General features: G+C 37.2%; 3 protein-coding genes across 6 annotated transcripts; 2 read left to right on the forward strand and 1 right to left on the reverse strand.

Moving 5' to 3' along the window:
- The first annotated feature begins 1,487 nt into the window (after positions 1-1,487).
- WNK3 (WNK family serine/threonine-protein kinase 3) lies at positions 1,488-5,681 on the forward strand. 3 transcript variants are annotated; one of them, XM_008241118.3, is made up of 8 exons: positions 1,488-1,890; positions 2,123-2,160; positions 2,314-2,541; positions 2,634-2,857; positions 2,965-3,122; positions 3,818-4,001; positions 4,076-4,210; positions 4,322-5,681. In XM_008241118.3, the coding sequence occupies exons 1-8, from the start codon at positions 1,804-1,806 to the stop codon at positions 5,161-5,163; spliced, it is 1,896 nt and encodes a 631-aa protein (XP_008239340.2). In that variant the 5' UTR covers positions 1,488-1,803; the 3' UTR covers positions 5,164-5,681. The 3 variants fall into 3 exon arrangements, with proteins under 3 accessions (XP_008239340.2, XP_016651344.2, XP_008239339.2); XM_016795858.2 differs by having other exon boundaries at positions 1,490-1,890; positions 4,079-4,210; XM_008241117.3 differs by having other exon boundaries at positions 1,491-1,890; positions 4,070-4,210.
- A 1,064-nt stretch (positions 5,682-6,745) lies between these two features.
- On the forward strand, positions 6,746-8,540 carry LOC103337942 (elongation factor Tu, chloroplastic). Its single transcript, XM_008241116.3, has one exon. The coding sequence runs from the start codon at positions 6,946-6,948 to the stop codon at positions 8,398-8,400; it is 1,455 nt and encodes a 484-aa protein (XP_008239338.1). The 5' UTR covers positions 6,746-6,945; the 3' UTR covers positions 8,401-8,540.
- A 1,613-nt stretch (positions 8,541-10,153) lies between these two features.
- LOC103338175 (protein DEHYDRATION-INDUCED 19 homolog 5-like) lies at positions 10,154-14,433 on the reverse strand. Of its 2 annotated transcripts, none has more exons than XM_089055786.1 (5): positions 14,158-14,433; positions 12,488-12,630; positions 12,083-12,160; positions 11,765-11,979; positions 10,154-10,505 (listed from the first exon to the last, which is right to left on the reverse strand). In XM_089055786.1, exons 1-5 carry the CDS (start codon positions 14,234-14,236, stop codon positions 10,394-10,396), a joined length of 627 nt encoding a protein of 208 aa, XP_088911912.1. In that variant the 5' UTR covers positions 14,237-14,433; the 3' UTR covers positions 10,154-10,393. The 2 variants fall into 2 exon arrangements, with proteins under 2 accessions (XP_088911912.1, XP_088911911.1); XM_089055785.1 differs by lacking the exon at positions 14,158-14,433 and adding an exon at positions 13,085-13,569.
- Positions 14,434-19,105: the final 4,672 nt, after the last annotated feature.

Below are 19,105 nucleotides of genomic sequence, written 5' to 3' on the forward strand. Positions count from 1 at the left end.
ATTCTGGGTTTGCATACAATAAGTCTGGCCATGGAAGATTAAATGTGGCAGCAGTGTAATATTATTTTACTTTGCATGATTGCATTATTTTTTAAATAATTAATGAATAATATTATGGCAGACATAGTGGTTGGTGTGGTTGTAGATGTACAACTAAAATGCTTCCCATAATGGACAGCAGCACCAAGCCACCAAGCACCAACCTTTCTGAAATAGCAATACCAATAATCTTTTTTGTTTTTCTCTTTTCTGTTTTCTTACAATCTGGTTTGATGGTTCATGTAAAAATATGTCAAGTTGTCAACTAGTGCAAAAGTTCTCATGGGGAGGTATGCTATGTTAATATATTTTTAATAACACTTTTAAGAGTTTATTATTCTAATTCCTTCCTTGGTCAAACTGTGCATGTTTTCTTTATGTATTTTCTTACAATTATGGATAAGAATATATACTGCTGTTGCATGACACGTCTCTAAAACCTAGTGCCAATTTGGTCGAGAAAAACTTTCATGAAACGAGAATATTACTATTTTATTATCCAAACTTTCATAGAGCTATTTATGTTGCAACTATTTCTACTATTTAAAAAGCTTATTTTCATGGTGAAATTAGAAATTAAAAAAAATCGTTGCTGTTTAAAAGATTTTTCATGAAATTTATTTTATAATCTAACATGACGAAAATTATTAATAAATTATAGTATAATTAATTGCCTACTTAAATATCGTGGAATAAAAGTTCGACAACCCCAAATAGTAGTCTATCCGGATGTGTCACATCATTATGAATGGTAGATCCTTTTTGGTGTTGACCCACAACAATAGACTGGATTAATGATTACGTAGTTTCTTTAGGTTCTTTATTTGTAAATTACAATTTTTATATATATATATATATATGTGTGTATATGCAAAAAAATAATTTATTTAAAAAATTTGTAACTTTGGATTTGTGTGGCCGATAGAATGATATTTATTTATTTATTGGTGTAAGGAGTGGGCTAACTGTCACGGTCAACTTATCCACATGAGCGATAGAAATAATTATTTTTTGTGAATAAAATTAATATGTCTACTTTTTTCCTTTTATGTAGTATTTTGTAAGCTTACTATAAAACCTCTTTTATAAGCAAAGCACTTTATATTTCTTCAATTTTTAATTTTAAATGACCTATACAATATGTCTATTTCCGTAATTCATAATGATATATTTTTTAATGTTAATGAAACTAAATATTAACCCAAAAAAAATAATCTATCAGTAGAATTTAGAATTTAATTGTTGGTAGGAAAATTGTAGAATTTAATCCGATCATATTCTAAAGTTTTTCAGCCGTTGGATCCTGATTAGGAAGAATCTACGTTGGAAGATCCAAAGATCCCTAATAGCAATTTAAGGTGCGGAAGTAAGCTGAAGAAACGCGCGTAGCACATTTACTCTCGCATGACCCCAAGGCCGACCTTAAACAAAAAATTCAGAAAAAAAAAAAATCAAAATTAAATAAATAAATTTAAAGCCGAGAGAGACGACGCTCAGTTGTTTGTTGTTCATTTGCTGTGTCTCTGCCAATCCAACGGCTTCTCTCCTCCATTCTCACTTCCGCAAACGCACGCTTCTCTGTCTTCTTCTTCTTCATACTTCAAACCTCCGACTTCGGGTTCCTTTTTCGCGGGTTTGAATTTGGGTCGGCTCAATATTTGATTCGGCCCCTAACGACAAAATTGAGGTTTCGGGTCGATCCGAATACGATCATTTTTGCGTTTCTGAATTCGATTTGATTGGAAGACGAACGAGTTCTCGAGAATGCCACAGGATTTGTCGTCGGACCAAGACACGGACGATGCTGATGCCGAGTTTGTGGAGGTTGATCCCACTGGTCGATACGGTCGGGTCAGTAGTCGTTACTTAAATTACTCTCCTTTTTCCTTTTTCCATTTATTTCCTTCTTTTTATTTGTTTGGTATGGTGATCATTGATTTGATTTAGCTGCTCCACTCTCATTTGTTTTGAAATTTCTCAATGCTCTCAAGTCTTAAGCTTTTGTTCATCAAGTTGTCATTTGGGTTGATTTGTTGGTTCTGTGTATCAGTAATCAATTCTCTTTGTTTTTGGTCATTTGCAGTATAAAGAGATTCTAGGAAAAGGGGCTTTCAAGAAAGTGTATCCTTTCCCTCTTCTTTTTTAATTTTCAGTTGTTTTAGATTTTTAGTTGGATGCTAAATGCTGTTTGAACCATTGTTAGTTAATATTCTGTTGAGGTCCAAGTGCGTTGTAGATCTTTTTTGTGTGTCCTTGATCGATATGGAAACTTAGATATCGAGCATTTGATGAATTGGAAGGAATAGAAGTAGCTTGGAATCAGGTTAAAGTGGCAGATCTATTACGCAACTCTGAGGATTTAGAGCGGCTTTATTCAGAAGTTCATTTGCTTAAGACTTTAAAGCACAAGAACATAATTAAGTTTTACAATTCGTGGGTCGATTCCAAGCATGAGAATATCAACTTTATTACGGAGATCTTCACTTCAGGAACATTGCGGCAGTGAGTTTTCAATCATCTATTGTCTGTAACATTCAATAGTTTGTAATTTATTTATGCTTTTGTTTAGTGTTTTAGTGTCTATTACAATGTAGATACCGGAGAAAGCATAAGCATGTTGATTTGAGGGCGTTGAAGAAATGGTCTAGGCAGATTTTAGAAGGCCTTTGGTATCTTCATAATCATGACCCCCCTGTTATCCATCGAGATTTGAAGTGTGACAACATTTTTGTCAATGGGAACCAAGGTGAGGTGAAAATTGGTGACTTAGGACTGGCTGCTATTCTTCGCCAGGCTCGCTCAGCTCATAGTGTTATCGGTGAGGATTTATAAATAAAATTGTCATCTATGTTTTCCTTCTGCAATGGTGCTAGTGCAGAATATTTGGATTCAGAGCTGACAATGTAATTGTATCTGTCACTTTAGGTACTCCGGAGTTTATGGCGCCAGAGCTTTATGAAGAGGAATACAATGAGCTAGTAGACATTTATGCCTTTGGCATGTGCTTGTTAGAATTGGTGACCATTGAGTATCCATATGTTGAATGTACCAATGCTGCTCAAATATTCAAGAAAGTGACATCAGTAAAGGCTTCATGACCATTACCCCGTTTAAATTGATACACAGTTTCTATTGTTCTGTTAAATTTGTTGTTGGTTTGTTTTTGCTATCATAATTGAGAGCATTTCTCGTCCTTGAAACTTATATCATTTTGAAAGTTTCAACATGTGCAATCACCGGATCTGTCAGACTCTCAATTGTTGTAGATAATGTAATTTTTCCATATGTGATGCATCATTCATTTCTTTTGATTGTGATGAATGATTCGTCTCTTTTGATTTTGTCATGCATGGTTCAGTTGTTTTGCTAGTCTCACTAGACCTACTATTTGGCTTAAATTGTAGTGGATTTTGAAGCGCTGGGATTGAAAAATTCATTCAGTATTGTGAATTTTTATACATTTAAAGTGTTGGGGTAGTTTCATACATGTACATTCAGTCTGCAAATTTTTCTACACTAGTGTGTCAAATTTCAGTTGTCGAAAATGTATGTAATTTCCCATTTGGCTTTTTGATATGAGTTAATGCTTGAAATTCTAGGGATAATTATACAAACAACCCTGAAAGGTTGCAATTATAGGAATTCGAACTCAACATTGCTTATTCTAGGATCAGCTTAAGTTTTGTTAGTTTGCCACTGTAAGTTGTTAGGATTGTGGCCAACGCTTATTTTATATTCTAACATGGTCCTTATATCATTTCCTCTTCCGCTTGGGTAGGGAATAAAGCCAGCATCATTGGCGAAAGTGACAGATCCTGGAGTTAAAGCATTTATAGAAAAGTGCATTACGAAAGTCTCTGATCGTTTGTCTGCCAAGGAACTTCTTATTGATCCTTTTCTCCAATCTGATCAGGATCGTGAAAGTACATCTCGTTCTCGACAACCCGAAACTCATTATTCAGGTAAGCAAGTTGTTTCTCTAGAGCTTAAAGGCTTTTTATCTTATTCTCCTCACATTGGGACATGTTAGATGCAGAAGGCAGTTCTGGTCAGATTGATATTGGACCAAAGGATATGGAACCTTCTCTTGAGACAAATAAAGACTTCACTGTGCAAGGCCAGAGGAAAGACGACACAATTTTTCTGAAACTACGAATAGCAGATTCGACAGGTTACCTTTTCTTTCTTTTCCATTTTATTTAATTTTCAGTCAAAGAAGTATTTTTTTAATGGTCCGGTGTCCTGGTTCTCTTAAATTGAGATATTTTCCACCTGGCCCCAGGTCACTTTCGAAATATCCACTTCCCATTTGACATTGGGGCAGATACTGCAATTGCTGTTGCTAGTGAAATGGTTCAAGAGTTGGACCTAACAGATCAAGATGTCACAACAATTGCTGAAATTATTGACGCTGAAATCCAATCCCACATTCCAGATTGGACATCCAGTGAAATTTCTGGAGATAATATTGATGGTGAGGTCTCAACTCCATATAGTCCAGTTTCTGAGTATAAGGATGATGCTTCTGCCTTGGTACATGAGGCCGTCCTTTCTAGTAATCTTGCATTAGAAAGATTGCCTTCAGGTCGCAAGTACTGGTCTGACTCACCCAAGGAAGGTAGTGGAAATTCTCCAGGTAAGCATGGGTTTTCGAACTTGCATTCTCCAGCAGATTCGGTCATTGCAGGAGGTACTGAAGACAATGAAAATTCTCCTGGTAGCCATAGAGAGGAAGACGATCCAAACGGCAGAGGTGCCTCTGATTCACCAAATGGTGGTACTGAGGATGATGAAAAATCTCCTGGTAGCCTTAGAGAGGAAGATGATCCAACTTGTGCTGGTGCCTCTGATTCACCAAATGGTGGTGGTCATAGTGCAGCTACTGATCTACATGTTATTAATGGAGCTCATCCATTTGAATCAGAAGAAGTCAAGATCATTGCCGAGAAACTTGAGAATCTGTTGGTAGAACAGAAAAAGGAGTTAGACGAGCTCAAGAGGAAGCATGAATTAGCAATATCAGACGTATTGAAGGAACTACCCCCAGTTTTCTGTCAAAAGGTTTTAGATATATGTAAGATAAAGATTCCGGACTACAAAATGCTTTATGAGGCAGACTGCTAAACCAAGCAATTTGCACATTCAGCTTTTCTTGGCCCTGTCATGTCTCCAATTCCAGTGCTTGATATATAGATTATTCACTAGTTTTGCGGGTGACAGATAATAGAAATCACAGGGATGTTTTATACTTTGGTAAAGTTGGGGAGCATGACCTAGTAGCTGTATTTTATGCAGCTGGATTGATATTGAGAGAGATTTGTAATATAGATGCTGCAAGTCATAGCCTGGAGGACAATCATGCTTGTCATCTAGATCAGCTTTTAGAGTGACCCCTGAAGCCCTGAGGATCCGGTACATGAACTCCCACGAATGATTTGTTTCTGCCGAGGTAAGACATCGGTCTGACAAGTCGAAATGATGCCTACAGATCAACGTGCTACCTACATATACTGAATACGGAGTCAACAAAATATGGAGTTTATACCTGTACAGATAATTCTTTTACTTTCTTGCTTCTGAGCACGTCAGTGAATCTTGAGCAAATGTGAAAATTAATTATAAATTCTTTTTTGTTGGTTTTACTTATTTGTTCTCTTGAAAAGGGACGATTAACTGGTGGTTAAGTTATTGTTGTGGCCTGCTTGGGGTTATTGTTGCATTGGATAATAATCACAACATGACATTGATAATTGAACCTAGTTTTCCTGCGTTCCAAAATGTCTTCACCAACCAAATTTGAGGTACTTTGCTCATGAAAACATTTTTCTATGGTAGAAGTTGACTCCACGGTGTTTCACAAAAATTAAGGTATTTGAATCAATTACGTGTCACAAAGTGAGTCTGGCTTTCTGGGTTGCCACCATCAACACAAATCACAATCAGTCGATTTCTTACTTTTGAGCCACAACCAACCAGCTTCATGCTTAACCTCTCGGAGATATTTAAGTGCTCCCAATTGGGTTCTATAACTCTGTTGACTAGACCGACTCTCACTAACAACCAGAAATAGCACTCCATTGAATCCTGAAAACCATTTGAAAAACATTTGAAGTTTCAATTCAAGCACTACTTGAGCTACAAGTTCTTTATAATTAACTAAAGACTCGAATTCTTTCCGTGAGTATAATTCGATAAGTGTCAAAATCAATAAGTGCTCTACTACTGAACTCAGAAATAGTTTTTCCGAAGTTCAGTAGACATAAGTAGTAACGATTTTGCACTCATGGTTTAACTTTTGACACTTAAATTCAAGTGTTTTTATAACTCCTATATACTAACAATGTGATTTTTATATTATTTTTTGTCAAAGTTAGTAAAGAAGAGAGAGGTTTTCTCACATATACTACCAAGGTGTCATGAAAATTTGAATCTAAGATCACTAGTATGCAAGTAAGGCCTCTTCCACTGGACTCATTGACTATGTGAATATGTGAGTGTAAATGAGTGTTAAAATGGCTAAACTAAGTACATAGATAAGTTGTAACATGTTAATTGGGCAAGAATAGGTTGGTAAAGCCCACAACCCTTTTGGTCCTAAATCAGAGGAAGGAGGGCTATACACGTGTGAGCATATAACACAGGTTGCACATAAACTCTCAAATTTCCACCTGTAACCGACGAGACTAATCCCTCCAAAACTCTGAGGCTGGGAAATGGATAGACCACCCACATGAGGCTCTGTTTTGTCTTCGAAAGGATAACATACATATCACTCCTCCTCTCACCACTCCCCCTCTTCAGTCCTCTCCTCCTCCTTCATTATCCCAAAACCCCAACACCCAGTCCCCATCTCTATCTTCTTCCTCTCTTCCTCTCTCTCTCTAAAGATTCAATCTTGAATCTTCCATGGCAATTTCAACAGCAGCAGCAGCCTCAGCGTCCTCAAAGCTCACTTATCCATATGCCTCTCAGTCCTCTCCGCCTTCACCGGCCTCCTCTATCTCCATTAGACCTTCTTCCAAGCTAACCCATCTCTCCTCTTCCTTCCTCAACCCCTCCACCATCCTCCACCTCACGCCTACCACCACTCTCCCCCTCCACCACCACCACCACCGCAGTTTCACAGTCAAAGCTGCTCGAGGTAAGTTCGAGCGCAAGAAGCCCCATGTCAACATCGGCACAATCGGCCACGTCGACCACGGCAAGACCACTCTCACCGCAGCTCTCACCATGGCCTTGGCCTCCATTGGAGGCAGCGCTTCCAAGAAGTACGACGAAATCGACGCCGCCCCAGAAGAGCGCGCTCGTGGAATCACCATTAACACTGCCACAGTCGAGTACGAGACTGAGAATCGGCACTACGCCCACGTTGACTGCCCCGGCCACGCCGATTATGTCAAGAACATGATCACTGGAGCTGCTCAGATGGACGGTGCGATTCTTGTGGTTTCTGGTGCTGATGGGCCAATGCCACAAACCAAAGAACACATCTTGCTGGCCAAGCAAGTGGGTGTGCCTAACATGGTTGTGTTCTTGAACAAACAAGACCAGGTTGATGATGAGGAGCTTCTGCAGCTTGTGGAATTGGAGGTGCGTGAGTTACTTTCTTCTTATGAGTTTCCTGGTGATGAAGTTCCTATTATTTCTGGGTCTGCTTTGTTAGCTTTGGAGGCTTTGATGGCCAAGCCTACTATCACTCGTGGTGAGAATGAATGGGTTGATAAGATTTATGAACTTATGGATTCTGTTGATAGCTATATTCCAATTCCTCAGCGCCAGACTGAGTTGCCATTTTTGTTAGCAATTGAAGATGTGTTTTCGATTACCGGTCGTGGGACTGTGGCCACTGGCCGTGTTGAGAGGGGTACTATTAAGGTTGGAGATACAGTGGACATTGTTGGTTTGAAGGACACAAGGAGCACCACTGTGACTGGTGTTGAAATGTTTCAGAAAATTCTTGATGATGCTATGGCTGGTGACAATGTGGGGTTGTTGCTTAGAGGGATACAAAAGATTGATATTCAGAGAGGGATGGTTTTGGCTAAGCCCGGGACGATTACCCCACATACCAAGTTTGAAGCAATTGTGTATGTTTTGAAGAAGGAAGAGGGTGGCAGGCATTCACCGTTTTTCTCAGGTTATAGGCCACAGTTTTACATGAGGACTACTGATGTCACTGGAAAGGTGACTTCCATAATGAATGATAAGGATGAAGAGTCCAAGATGGTCATGCCTGGCGACCGTGTCAAGATTGTTGTCGAGCTGATAGTTCCCGTGGCTTGTGAGCAAGGAATGAGGTTTGCTATCAGAGAAGGAGGGAAGACTGTCGGAGCTGGTGTTATTCAATCCATAATTGAGTGATAGAAAGAAGGGCTTTCTTGGCAGTAAATGCTCTTCACTCTTTTTTTTGGTGGTGTCAAACTTGAACTCAATTTGATTTTATTTAGTTTTGACATTTTAAGCAATTTCCACAATCAAATGTTATATATTTTGTAGGTTCATCACCATGCGCTCCGCTCTTGTTTCTAGCCTAGTTGAATGATATGCTTATGATGATTAAATGTGACTTTGGTTGAACCTATTATCAGAAACGTTTTCACTGGCATAAAAATGAGATCGGGCACTGCCTCTCGACGTGAATTCTCCTCAATGCTTCATTTGCTTTGTTCAAATTGAACCTGTGGAATTTGCTTGTTTGCTATGTTTTTGCCTCTGGTTTCCTAGCTCTAGCTCTAATTCTTGAATTTGGTGAACTTGAGAGTGTTAATATTCAGCACAGATACAATTCTCTGGACGTGCTCTTTGTTTACACAAGGCATTTCTTGTGAAATCAAGATAATGAAACTTGCGTATGACCTTTTTTTTTTTTTTTCTCTTTTTTCGTTGTTGTGAAAGAGCTTTTTTAAATTTTAATATTTGATTCGGCAAACGAGAGCTATTATTGCATGAAGAACAATAGATAAAATAAATTACGACTCAAGTTTGACTTGGTAGCAAAAAATGAAAAAGGATTTGCACTCCATATTTGATCCCAATTCGGTCTGGTCAATACTCCAACAATCAATACATTAACTGATTTGGGCATTTCCAATCCAAATATACAAACGCGATATAACTAATTAATGTTGAATATTAATACCACACCCAAAATTAAGAACTTAGAGCATCTACAATGGGCTCCCTAAACCACCTCCTTAGACAAATTTTAGGGAGAAATCGAAAAATGCAACTCCAACCACACTCCCTATCCACCTCCTAAAATAGGGAGTCCTCTAGAGCTCTAAATCTGATAGAGAGAGAAAAGACTCAGTGGCTCTCTATAATTTAATCTGCTTTATTTAATGAGTATTTCAAACTTTTATTTAATACTAACTATTTTTTATTTTATTTTTTAATAGAGATGGATCCAATTAAAAAAGAGTTATAGCATTTATGACTCTCCAAATTAGGGAGTATAGTTGGAGTTGAAATTTTTTAGAGAGCTCCTAAAATAGCTTTCTTATATTCTTAGCCAAATTTTAGCTAAGAAATAGAGAGCATCACTGTAGATGCTCTTACTCCTATTCATATTATAGTACCTTAAGAGCATCCACAATGGGCTCCCTAAACCACATCTTTAGACAAATTTTAGAGAGGAATTGTAAAAATGCAACTCCAACCACGCTCCCTATCCACCTCCTAGGAGCTCCTAAATCTGAGGAGAGAGAAAAGACTCATAGTGGCTCCCTATAATTTAATGATGATTTATTTAATGAGTATTTCAAACCTTTATTTAATGCTAACTATTTTTTATTTTATTTTTTAATAGAGATGGACCAATCAAAAAATAGTTATAGTATTTATGACTCTCCAAATTAGGAAGTATGGTTGGAGTTTAAATTTTTTAGAGAGCTCTTAAAATAGCTTTTTATATTTTTAGCTAAATTTTAACTAAGAAATAGAGAGCATTATTGTGGATGCTCTAATTAATTATACCCCGTGACGGTATTCTCGTACCACACAATTTGTGAATAACTTTGGAAAGTATGTTCACGACATTGCCTGAAAAGTAGTCAACAAAATTTCGGTAGTCATGTATAGATAAATAGATACTTTATCCGCTAAGCCTTACTCATTACGGAAAGTCAGCCTTTGAAACAGGCTGTTGCTATAAATAGACATAAGGATAGATTGTACACAATGTATACATATTTCCCTAATTGTCCCCATCCAAAGACAATTACTCTATATCTTACCTAATATAGAAACGGTTGACTTCCTAAAACCATTCCCCACTGTGTATACTGCATGATCTTGGTGACCAAGTTAAGATCAGTCTTCTGCTTTTTCCAGAAAATTTAGTGCTCTGAAGAATTCATAGATCCAAGAATACGGTTGATGTAATCAACTGTTGCACAAAAGCCGCTCTCTGCCTTCGCTCTTCTTTATCCTTTTCACAGCCTTCATCTGGTGAAGATGACTTAGCGCTGCATAGACAAAATGTATCAGCAACACGGCATCAACAGACCTATTCTCATAAAGCATGTATTTTTTGCATAACCCTCACCAAGATATATTATTTGACATATCACATATCTAAAGACCAGTCACTGAAACCAGTAGAACTTGCAGCTGATTCATGCAAGTGAGGACTCTACCCAACAAAGGCAAAATGGAGGGCAATGCAAGAGTAATAAAGGGAATGAATAACACATAGATGGTTCATTCACATTCCTGGTTTACCCAACGGAGCACCAATAACAAGTAGTAACTTGGCCCACTCAATCGCAAACATGGAGGTAAAACTAAGTGAAAAACTCTGAAGCTTAAATGAAACTATCTAGTACTCCATCTTGTTGAAACAGGTGGGAAACAGCAAGGTTCGATCTATTGGATAACAACACCGATTTTGCATGTCATATCAGTGAAAAGATAAAACTATGCAGATATTGGCAGGGTTTCCTGTTTCCTATTTATCTTCATCTATCCCGCTGAAAACTGCTTAACTGGCGTGATGGCAATTAATTGTCCTTAACTTTTAGGGAAAAAGGAAGTAGGTTGGAAAAGAAGATAGCATCACATTTCAAAAGCACAAAGTACAGAGCCCAGATTAACATAAAAAGCACTATCCCATAATTCTCAGATGATTAGGCAACTTTTCAAATATATGCAGTAGTTAAGGCATCAACCAAACATCTAGAATGATAACAAACTCACAAGTAAAAGTTCCAATATGAGCAAACAAAGTGAAGCTATATAGTATTCATTGGTTTTAGAATCAGTGAAAGTAAAAGATTATATAAGTGGTTACGACACAAACACAGACAACAAGAGAAAAGATGATGCAATTATCATTTGGATAACTTAGGCCTAAAGAAATAAATACTTCAAGGGATTCCCAAAATCAAGATATCTTCAAGAATTTGAAACTTTCAATGAAGAGCAGATTTAGATGCAATGTAAGGCTTGCTTAAATACCAAATATCGTAGGGTTAGGAAAAAAAAATTGTTTCTTTGGTAAGCATATAAACAACAAATCTTTCAACAATTATTTTCTGCCTTATAAAATCATGAAATTCCTGGGTTTTCGCAAGACCCATTTGCATTTACATCTCTGGTCCATAATACATTGATGCATTTTAAACTAAGATCTCTTAAGTTTACAATCCCTGTCTTTATCTCCCACTCACGAGTCACAACCACTAATATCTTATAGTTGTACTTTCATAAAAGAACAAGAGTATACCTTTTCAAGCTGGAAGTGATAGGGGCATTGATATCAGAACAAATATCTTCTGGAATACCAGTAGGGTCTGAAAAAGATATATTGCAGATAAATGGTGAGAGGAGAGGATCAGGTGCAGATTCATGTGCAGATGCCCTTCCATTCTTCAGCAGCGCCTTTCCAAGCATTGCTGAACTACCAGTCCACAAACCCGTTTTTTGAGATTTTCTCCTGTGCTGAAAAGCATAGATGACTCCTTTAAGGTTCCAACATGATCAACGAACTTTTTGACTAAATTAACTATATTGTAAATCTATGATCCAATATAGGCAAATATACCTTGAAGGAGCTTGCATGGTGCACCGTAAAATGTCCAACTACATCTTTCCCTAGATTCGCTGCACACATAGGACAAACCTGGAATAACGGGATTAGAGCAGCCATCAGGTTCAAATTCTAACTGAAACATCATAAACTGGTGGCAATAGTTTATATTTTCCAATTGCGTCTTCCCTTATTTATAATATTATAAATTTTGGAAGGCCTTCCCATTTACCATTACCCTAAATGATTCAATGCACTTTACCAAGTAAATCTATCAATTTCAAGCAGCATCCTTTTTGTAATCAAAATGGAAACCATCTTGATTAGATGGTTCATTATTGACTCAAGAATATGATTTTGATAATGCTAATCTCATTTAAATCGCACACAACAAAATATCTGGTAAAGAAAAGCACGTACTGCATTTTTAAAGTCAAAGCAGTGTTCTTCCTCCAAGTGGTTGCAGAGCATTGGGACTTCAACATCCACATAACAGAAAGGGCACGGAAAACAAGATTTTGCATCGTCATCTCCTTCAGAATCTTCCAAAGCCATATGATTATCTGTTTAACATATATAGAAAATAAAAGATCGATACATAGATATATGACATAGATGGACATATATGTACACACATTCATAGAGACATGTTGATTAATATATCCAAATCACAGGATCAACAATGCAAATAAGGGCGCATGCACACACACACACACAGACACGTAAATAAATATATCAGAGTGAGACACCCCAGGCTATCTCCAACACGCAGATCTTACTCTGGCTACAAGAAACTACTAAAATGAACTCTTTGCGGTGTTTAGTAACTAAATATGGACCAACACCACTCGACTCTTGCCCAAGAAGACAGTAGGCAAAGCCTAAACAAATATACATTCATCTTCTTATCTATGAACTCCATAAGCTGCAAAGGAATTAACCCTGCTCAGCAACCATCTGAAGATGGATTTGTAATTTTTCTCCGTATGTTTTTCTATCAAACCTTAATTTTCTCACCTTCATTCCAACTAATTCCGTAAGCTGGTTCCTCTTCATCATCATCATCATCTTCACCTTCATGAATGACAAGACTAGAAGCATCACACTCCCACTTACTCTCAAGCGTGAAGGAACCAGTACCTAATGACTCAGATGAAATGCCTTCTGTTTCCTTCAGTATCTGCTCTCTCAGGTTCTCCAGATAATACAGATAATCCTCATATTCTGAAATTTTTATATTTAAACTACTGAGCTGATCCGACTCTTGATCCACCAACTCTTCATAATTTTCATCCTCTGTATCTTCTTCATCTTCAGTATAATTTGTCATGCGGACAGATCCCCTTAATCTCTTTTTTGGGCGTTGATTAGCCTCAAATATAATTATAACTTCCCCACCTTCTTAATCAAAGGAGTTTCTTCGTTCTATGGTCTCTAGGCTACCCTAATTCTAAGAAAATTAGGGCCCGAATTATCACTAAAATCTTCCTCCATGGCCCTGCTTCTTATAGGAAATCTTTACTGTAATATTACACACATGGAAAGCTTTTATAAACGTATCTAGCAACTTTCTAAAATTGCCTAATCTAGCATGAAGGATATGAAATCCCAAAATATTCGGACTTTTATTTATTAATTAAAAGAAGATATTTTCCGATAATGCCCACAACAAAATTACCCATAAATTTCGAGGAGAACGCTCCCCATTTGAAAATTCAAGCAAAGTAGTTCATTTAAAATACAGTACGGTTTGACAAAACAATTAGTTCAAAACAATGTGCGTGTTGCTTTGACAAGAAACTAAAGGAAAACCAAAGAATCGAAAGCCAATTTCTTTCTTAAATCCAACCAAGTTTTCAGCTTTAAGCCCAACCCAGTTCTTGATAACTCTCAGAAAAGCCATTGCTTTACTTAAACATCAACGAAACGAAACTGATATCAGATAGCAAATTACCTTTACTTCAATTCCCAAAACTCTACCCAGACAAAGAGAGAACTTGACAAACTAAAAAGGGAAACAATTTTTTTAAAATAGGAATGTTGAAGCACACATGAGAGATAAAAATTGAAAAATGAAGAAATCTTAGTACCATAGTGAAGCCGAGCAGCATGGGCAGCAGAGAGGCTCTTGGCTGCTTGAACCCTGGAAGCCCACGAGTCAACGTCCATGGAATCAACTCTCCGGCGACCCAAGTCAGCTTTTTCCGGCGAGAAGTGTTAAAAACCGTCCGGACGGTAAATGGGCTTGGATCAAAGGCTTAAAGTTTCTACCTTTCAGATTGATGAGGGGTGTGGTGATGTTTTGCTTACTCACTCATATATTGCTCTGATACTGAAAGCTTTCCCGACACACAAAAGATGTTTGATGCATAGCTGACACGTGGAACTTTTCCATTTAATTACATCATTGCTTTTTTTTCTTTTTCTTTTTCAATTAAATAATTGTACATGTTAATTTCAGAACTACTTGTCAATTGTCATCTTTTGCCAAAGTACAGAGAACACATGATTTTATTCTATTTTCAGCATTATTTATATAAAATTATATATTTGTTTTCCATGGAGCATTGACATGTATTTGCAGCATGAATATAAATAATTAATGACATTTTTTAAAGACCACAAAAGAAAAGAGAAGAGAAAAGGAATAAAAAAGGACTTGGTTTATATGACTCGTGTGAAATACCTTTCTTTACATCACATGGAAGCTTTTGGCTGTCTTGAAAGAAGCTAAAGATGTTGATGTCAATCTTTTTGGCTACTTTATCTGACTGTGAATGAAGTGCGGAAATTTGGTCAGATTTGAGTTTTGTTTGTTTTTTTAAAGGAAGAAAGATTAAAGAAGAAGGAAAGAAACAAGTATATTGACTGTTAGCAAATCCAATGTAAGATTTTAGCGTCAAACTTGCCTCTTATTTTAGACACTAATTATGCCACCTATGATTTAGAAAATGTTCATGAAAAGAACTTTCATTAAGATAACAACTTTACTTTGTTTGTAAGCATTTCGCTTTCACATTGGGAGCCTTTGAATCACGCTTCTCACTCGAATTACAAACACGTATTGCTCTTGAAAATAACACTTCGCACTATTTTTCACTTACACTCAAATTTGTTGGGGGTTTTTCGAACTCGTGGGCTGACTAGAAATAGAAACTAATGACATGATTAAGTTTAATGACAAAGATTTAGGCAAAAGCTAGGAAAACAAAATGGAGTGACAAGAAAGAATCAGTTTCCAGAGCAGACAACCTAACCAGGAAGGAGATAGGCAGGCATGCGATAACAAGTTGGACAAAAAGTTGCTTTAGTGTGGGAGGATGGTGGAGTGGTGCATGGACTTGGACCAGGACGGTGCATTACACCTAGAAAAAGGGCCAAACAACAAAGTTGAAAAGATTGTGGTGGGGCATTTTCTTATAAAGACAGCTCAATATCATATATATATATTTTACTTGTTCTCTAAGTTCTAAAGATTGAAACCCATCGAAGGGGTTTTTTATGTTTTTATGTTTTTTTAAATAATTATTATTAGAGACTAGTGTCTCATTAGTTTAGTGATAAATAGGGGGCTGTTTTGCTTGCTTTGCAGGAAATACAAATTTATAAATAAACCCAATCCAGGAACTTCCCAAAAGCTAAAAAGAGAGGAGAAATGGAACTAATGGCATCAGAATATGAGTGGAGATCCCATTTGGGTTTTCTGGGTTATTTGGGATGAGCCCTTACCATTTGGAGGTCTTCACAACTAGTCCAAGAGAATGCTTGGGTTTGGGCTGAATCACTGGGAAATTATGAAGAGGTCCAATCTTAGACTGGGCTAAAGGTGTTCATGGTATGGGCTATCAGTAGCTTGACAGAAAAAGAAGCTAAAGGAAATCTTTGGAGTCGAAATCAATGGAGATCTATGAGTAAGAACTTTGGACAGTTTTTGACAGACACTATTGTTTTAAGATGGGATTCAGGGACAACTGGACAATCATGAGAAAGAAGTTATAGCCTTTTGGCAATTGTGTCTGTTAATTTGTTAACATTAAGCTTTCATAAAGAGATTTGTTTTGTTTTTTACACTGTCACCAATAAAGATATTATGTTAATTTTCCTTTGCTCTGCCTCCATGTTCATACTTTAACAGAGAGAGAGAGAGAGAGAGAGAGAGTGTGTGGGGGGCTGAGAAGGCTAAGCTAAAGTCATTATAACTATTTAACTTTTATGAGTTTAGAGCCCCATATGGTACTTGGTATCCATGTAAGGCTTGCTAAGGTTGCAGCCAAAGTGAAAGTTTTCCCCATATTTAACATTGGTGGGGAAATAGGAAGGCCACACATTTCATGATATCATTTACCATCATTCTGTTGATTTTATATATATATATATATATATATATAATAAAAATAAAAAGTAGAGAAAGATGAATGATTATGGTACTCAAGAAAGCTTTATCATGTTTTTAACAGATGAGATCTCATAGCTGGAAATTATATCTGCCCAGGGACCAGTACCATAAAACAATCTCATAGTCAACATATGCTTTTCATGATTTTAAGAATTTGAAAGAAAAGAAAAATGTACTCATTATTGGGATATGCCAGCCACTGCTGCTAAACAGTCTTTGAGTTGTGCTCAATTTGTGTGTTGGGTGTAAAAGGAAAAAGATTCAACAGTTGGTCAAATTTTCATAGAAAAAAGAGAGAGCCAGCAGCACCAACCATTGTGGTAAATCAGCACATATATGCTGCATAACAGCAGACAAATTGCCCCAAATTGGATGAAAAATATTCAAGATGGCAAAGCTTAGATGCCATTTTCATATGCATCTACAGTGTCACCCAAATTAGAGTAGCAGTGACAAAAATGACAAGACCACAGCTCAGTTGCCCTTTCCTTTAAGCAGGCTTTGTAATAATTTGAATGATATCTCCTGAACCACTAGCTCAACAGAATGATGATAAAACCATTAAGAAGAACAAGAAGGAGAACTATAAGGTATGTTTATTTGTCTAACACAAAAAAATCCAACTTGTTGATTTTAAAGTCTATCTAATTAATAAGTCAGAATTGCAGAATGCATAAGCCCATTCAGAACCTGACAGTTTCATACTCAATGGCTTCTGGACTTCAGGGACTTCGTATTTTTACCAAGAATTAATTATGAACATCAGAAGTAAATAATAATAACAAAAAGTCCAAATCCGATCTGCATACTACGAAAACATATATATATTGGATGTTTTAGTACACCTATTACAATATCGCCCATCTCAATAGGAAAGGTCTTCAAAAAAGAAAAAAAAGTCTTACAAGGAACAAGGTAATATGAGAACATGCAGGACAGCAACATGGTATTTGCTGCACATACTCAAAAACCAAAAAGATATATGAGAAGAACTATAAACTGAAAGGAACCCAGAAAAAAGAAGGTGATCGGACCAGGAGAGCTTCATTCCCCCGTGAATATGGATCGATGCTATCGACACCTACATCACTATGCTTGGCCTTGGAGGAGGAGGAGGAGGAGGAGAGACCTCAAACTTCTTTAAATGGCAGCTCCAAGAACAAACACTCATCTCTTGAAGTTGAGAGAGAAGCTTAAATTGCTTCCAATATTGAACTTCCAAAACCAAAACGTTCATGCTTAATGTGACAAATTCAAAAGCAGCCACCATGGTTATCATGGGAGGGAGAAGAAAAGAGCTAGAGAAGTAGCTAGCTAGGGCATGTTATGAGGAACTCACAGAACATATAAACATGGATATACACACACACACACATATATATATATATAAGTGGCTAGGAAATTGGCTTTATTTGCAGAGACAGGTGAAATATTGTGATGCACGCATACTGCGGAGACCTAATCTTATATTCCCGCATGCACGTTTTTTCTCTTTAATGAACAGTATCAGGGGCACGTTTCCACAGGAAAAGGAAAGCCAAGAAACAAAAGATATAGGACAGTGGAGGAGTTTTTTGTTTTGGAGGTGGGATTCATTTGAAGGGTAACAAATTTTTCAAGGCAAAGCATACATGGTGCCCCAAAGGTGGGGCTAGCCTAGCTCCTTGTAAAGCCAACCCCTTCATCAAAAAGGATCTTTATCTATGTTGGTCTTTGAATTTTTGGCTCTTCTCTCTTCTCTTTTGGTCGGTTCACGTCAAAAAAGGATTATAATTTTCTTTTTGTGTTGCTTTTGATGTGTTCGGTGGTTTGATTTGGGGTCACTCTGTTATTTTCAGAATATTATGAGATCAAATTATAAATTTCAGACATGTGTCTTAGCTGTGTCAAGACTCAAAATTGTACTTATGTCTTGTGGTTGACCATCTAAACTTCATTATGACACAGTTAGACCATGATTTGCTTTAGGAAAAGATAAAAATATGTATACTAATTTATTCCTACCTAAGCTCATGCTCATGATATGCCAAAATATGTACAAGTCTATGAATTAGTTTGTCCGCTAATGCTACTGCGTATCTAAGTCATTCAGATTTTACGTCATTTCGTCTTTATTGAAATTTTAACTTTGATTCGTTTAGCGTATATTATAACCATAATACTTTTTGAAAACACAATATTTTCTTTGTTAACTTCACGTATTTAGTTGGGGTTTCTATTTGTCTTGACAACTGATTGACACTCTCCACCTAAAGGGCTCAAGATAAGATTGCAACACATGTCTCTATCAAAAGGCTAATGTCTTTCAATCTCACAACGGCCATTTTTTTGTAAGCTTCCGGATTGAAAGAGGAATAAAGGACCACCGTTGTTACGTTGCGTAAGTTCTTTACTCAAACCTTTCCGCAGCACTCGCAAACTTCAGGACCCACAGCACACCCGGCCCCACCTGCCTCCTCTCCTATAACCAACTGCCACGTGTATTTGGACTTGCAGGGAGCCTCGCACGCCGGTTAGAGAAAAAAAAAAGGGCGGGTTCCGGGTTTCACTTTAATAACCGAACCCAACTTCGCGTGAAAGATACTCAAGGTGCGTGGGGGCCATATGAAACCTCCCTACAGAATTGGTGGGCCCCTCCTTGT

This window comes from Prunus mume, linkage group LG7, assembly GCF_029339155.1.
Source record: "Prunus mume cultivar Tortuosa linkage group LG7, ASM2933915v1, whole genome shotgun sequence".
NCBI lineage: Eukaryota > Viridiplantae > Streptophyta > Magnoliopsida > Rosales > Rosaceae > Prunus > Prunus mume.

Coding starts and splice junctions, on each gene's coding strand:
- WNK3 (XM_008241117.3), top strand. CDS start 1,804: ATGCCACAGGATTTGTCGTCGGACCAAGACACGGACGATGCTGATGCC. Junction 2,161..2,313: donor AAAGGGGCTTTCAAGAAAGT/GTATCCTTTCCC, acceptor ATGGAAACTTAG/ATATCGAGCATTTGATGAAT. Junction 2,542..2,633: donor ACTTCAGGAACATTGCGGCA/GTGAGTTTTCAA, acceptor ATTACAATGTAG/ATACCGGAGAAAGCATAAGC.
- LOC103337942 (XM_008241116.3), top strand. CDS start 6,946: ATGGCAATTTCAACAGCAGCAGCAGCCTCAGCGTCCTCAAAGCTCACT.
- LOC103338175 (XM_089055785.1), bottom strand. CDS start 13,397: ATGACAAATTATACTGAAGATGAAGAAGATACAGAGGATGAAAATTAT. Junction 11,980..12,082: donor ACCATGCAAGCTCCTTCAAG/GTATATTTGCCT, acceptor TATGCTTTTCAG/CACAGGAGAAAATCTCAAAA. Junction 10,506..11,764: donor ATCACTTCCAGCTTGAAAAG/GTATACTCTTGT, acceptor TTGTCTATGCAG/CGCTAAGTCATCTTCACCAG.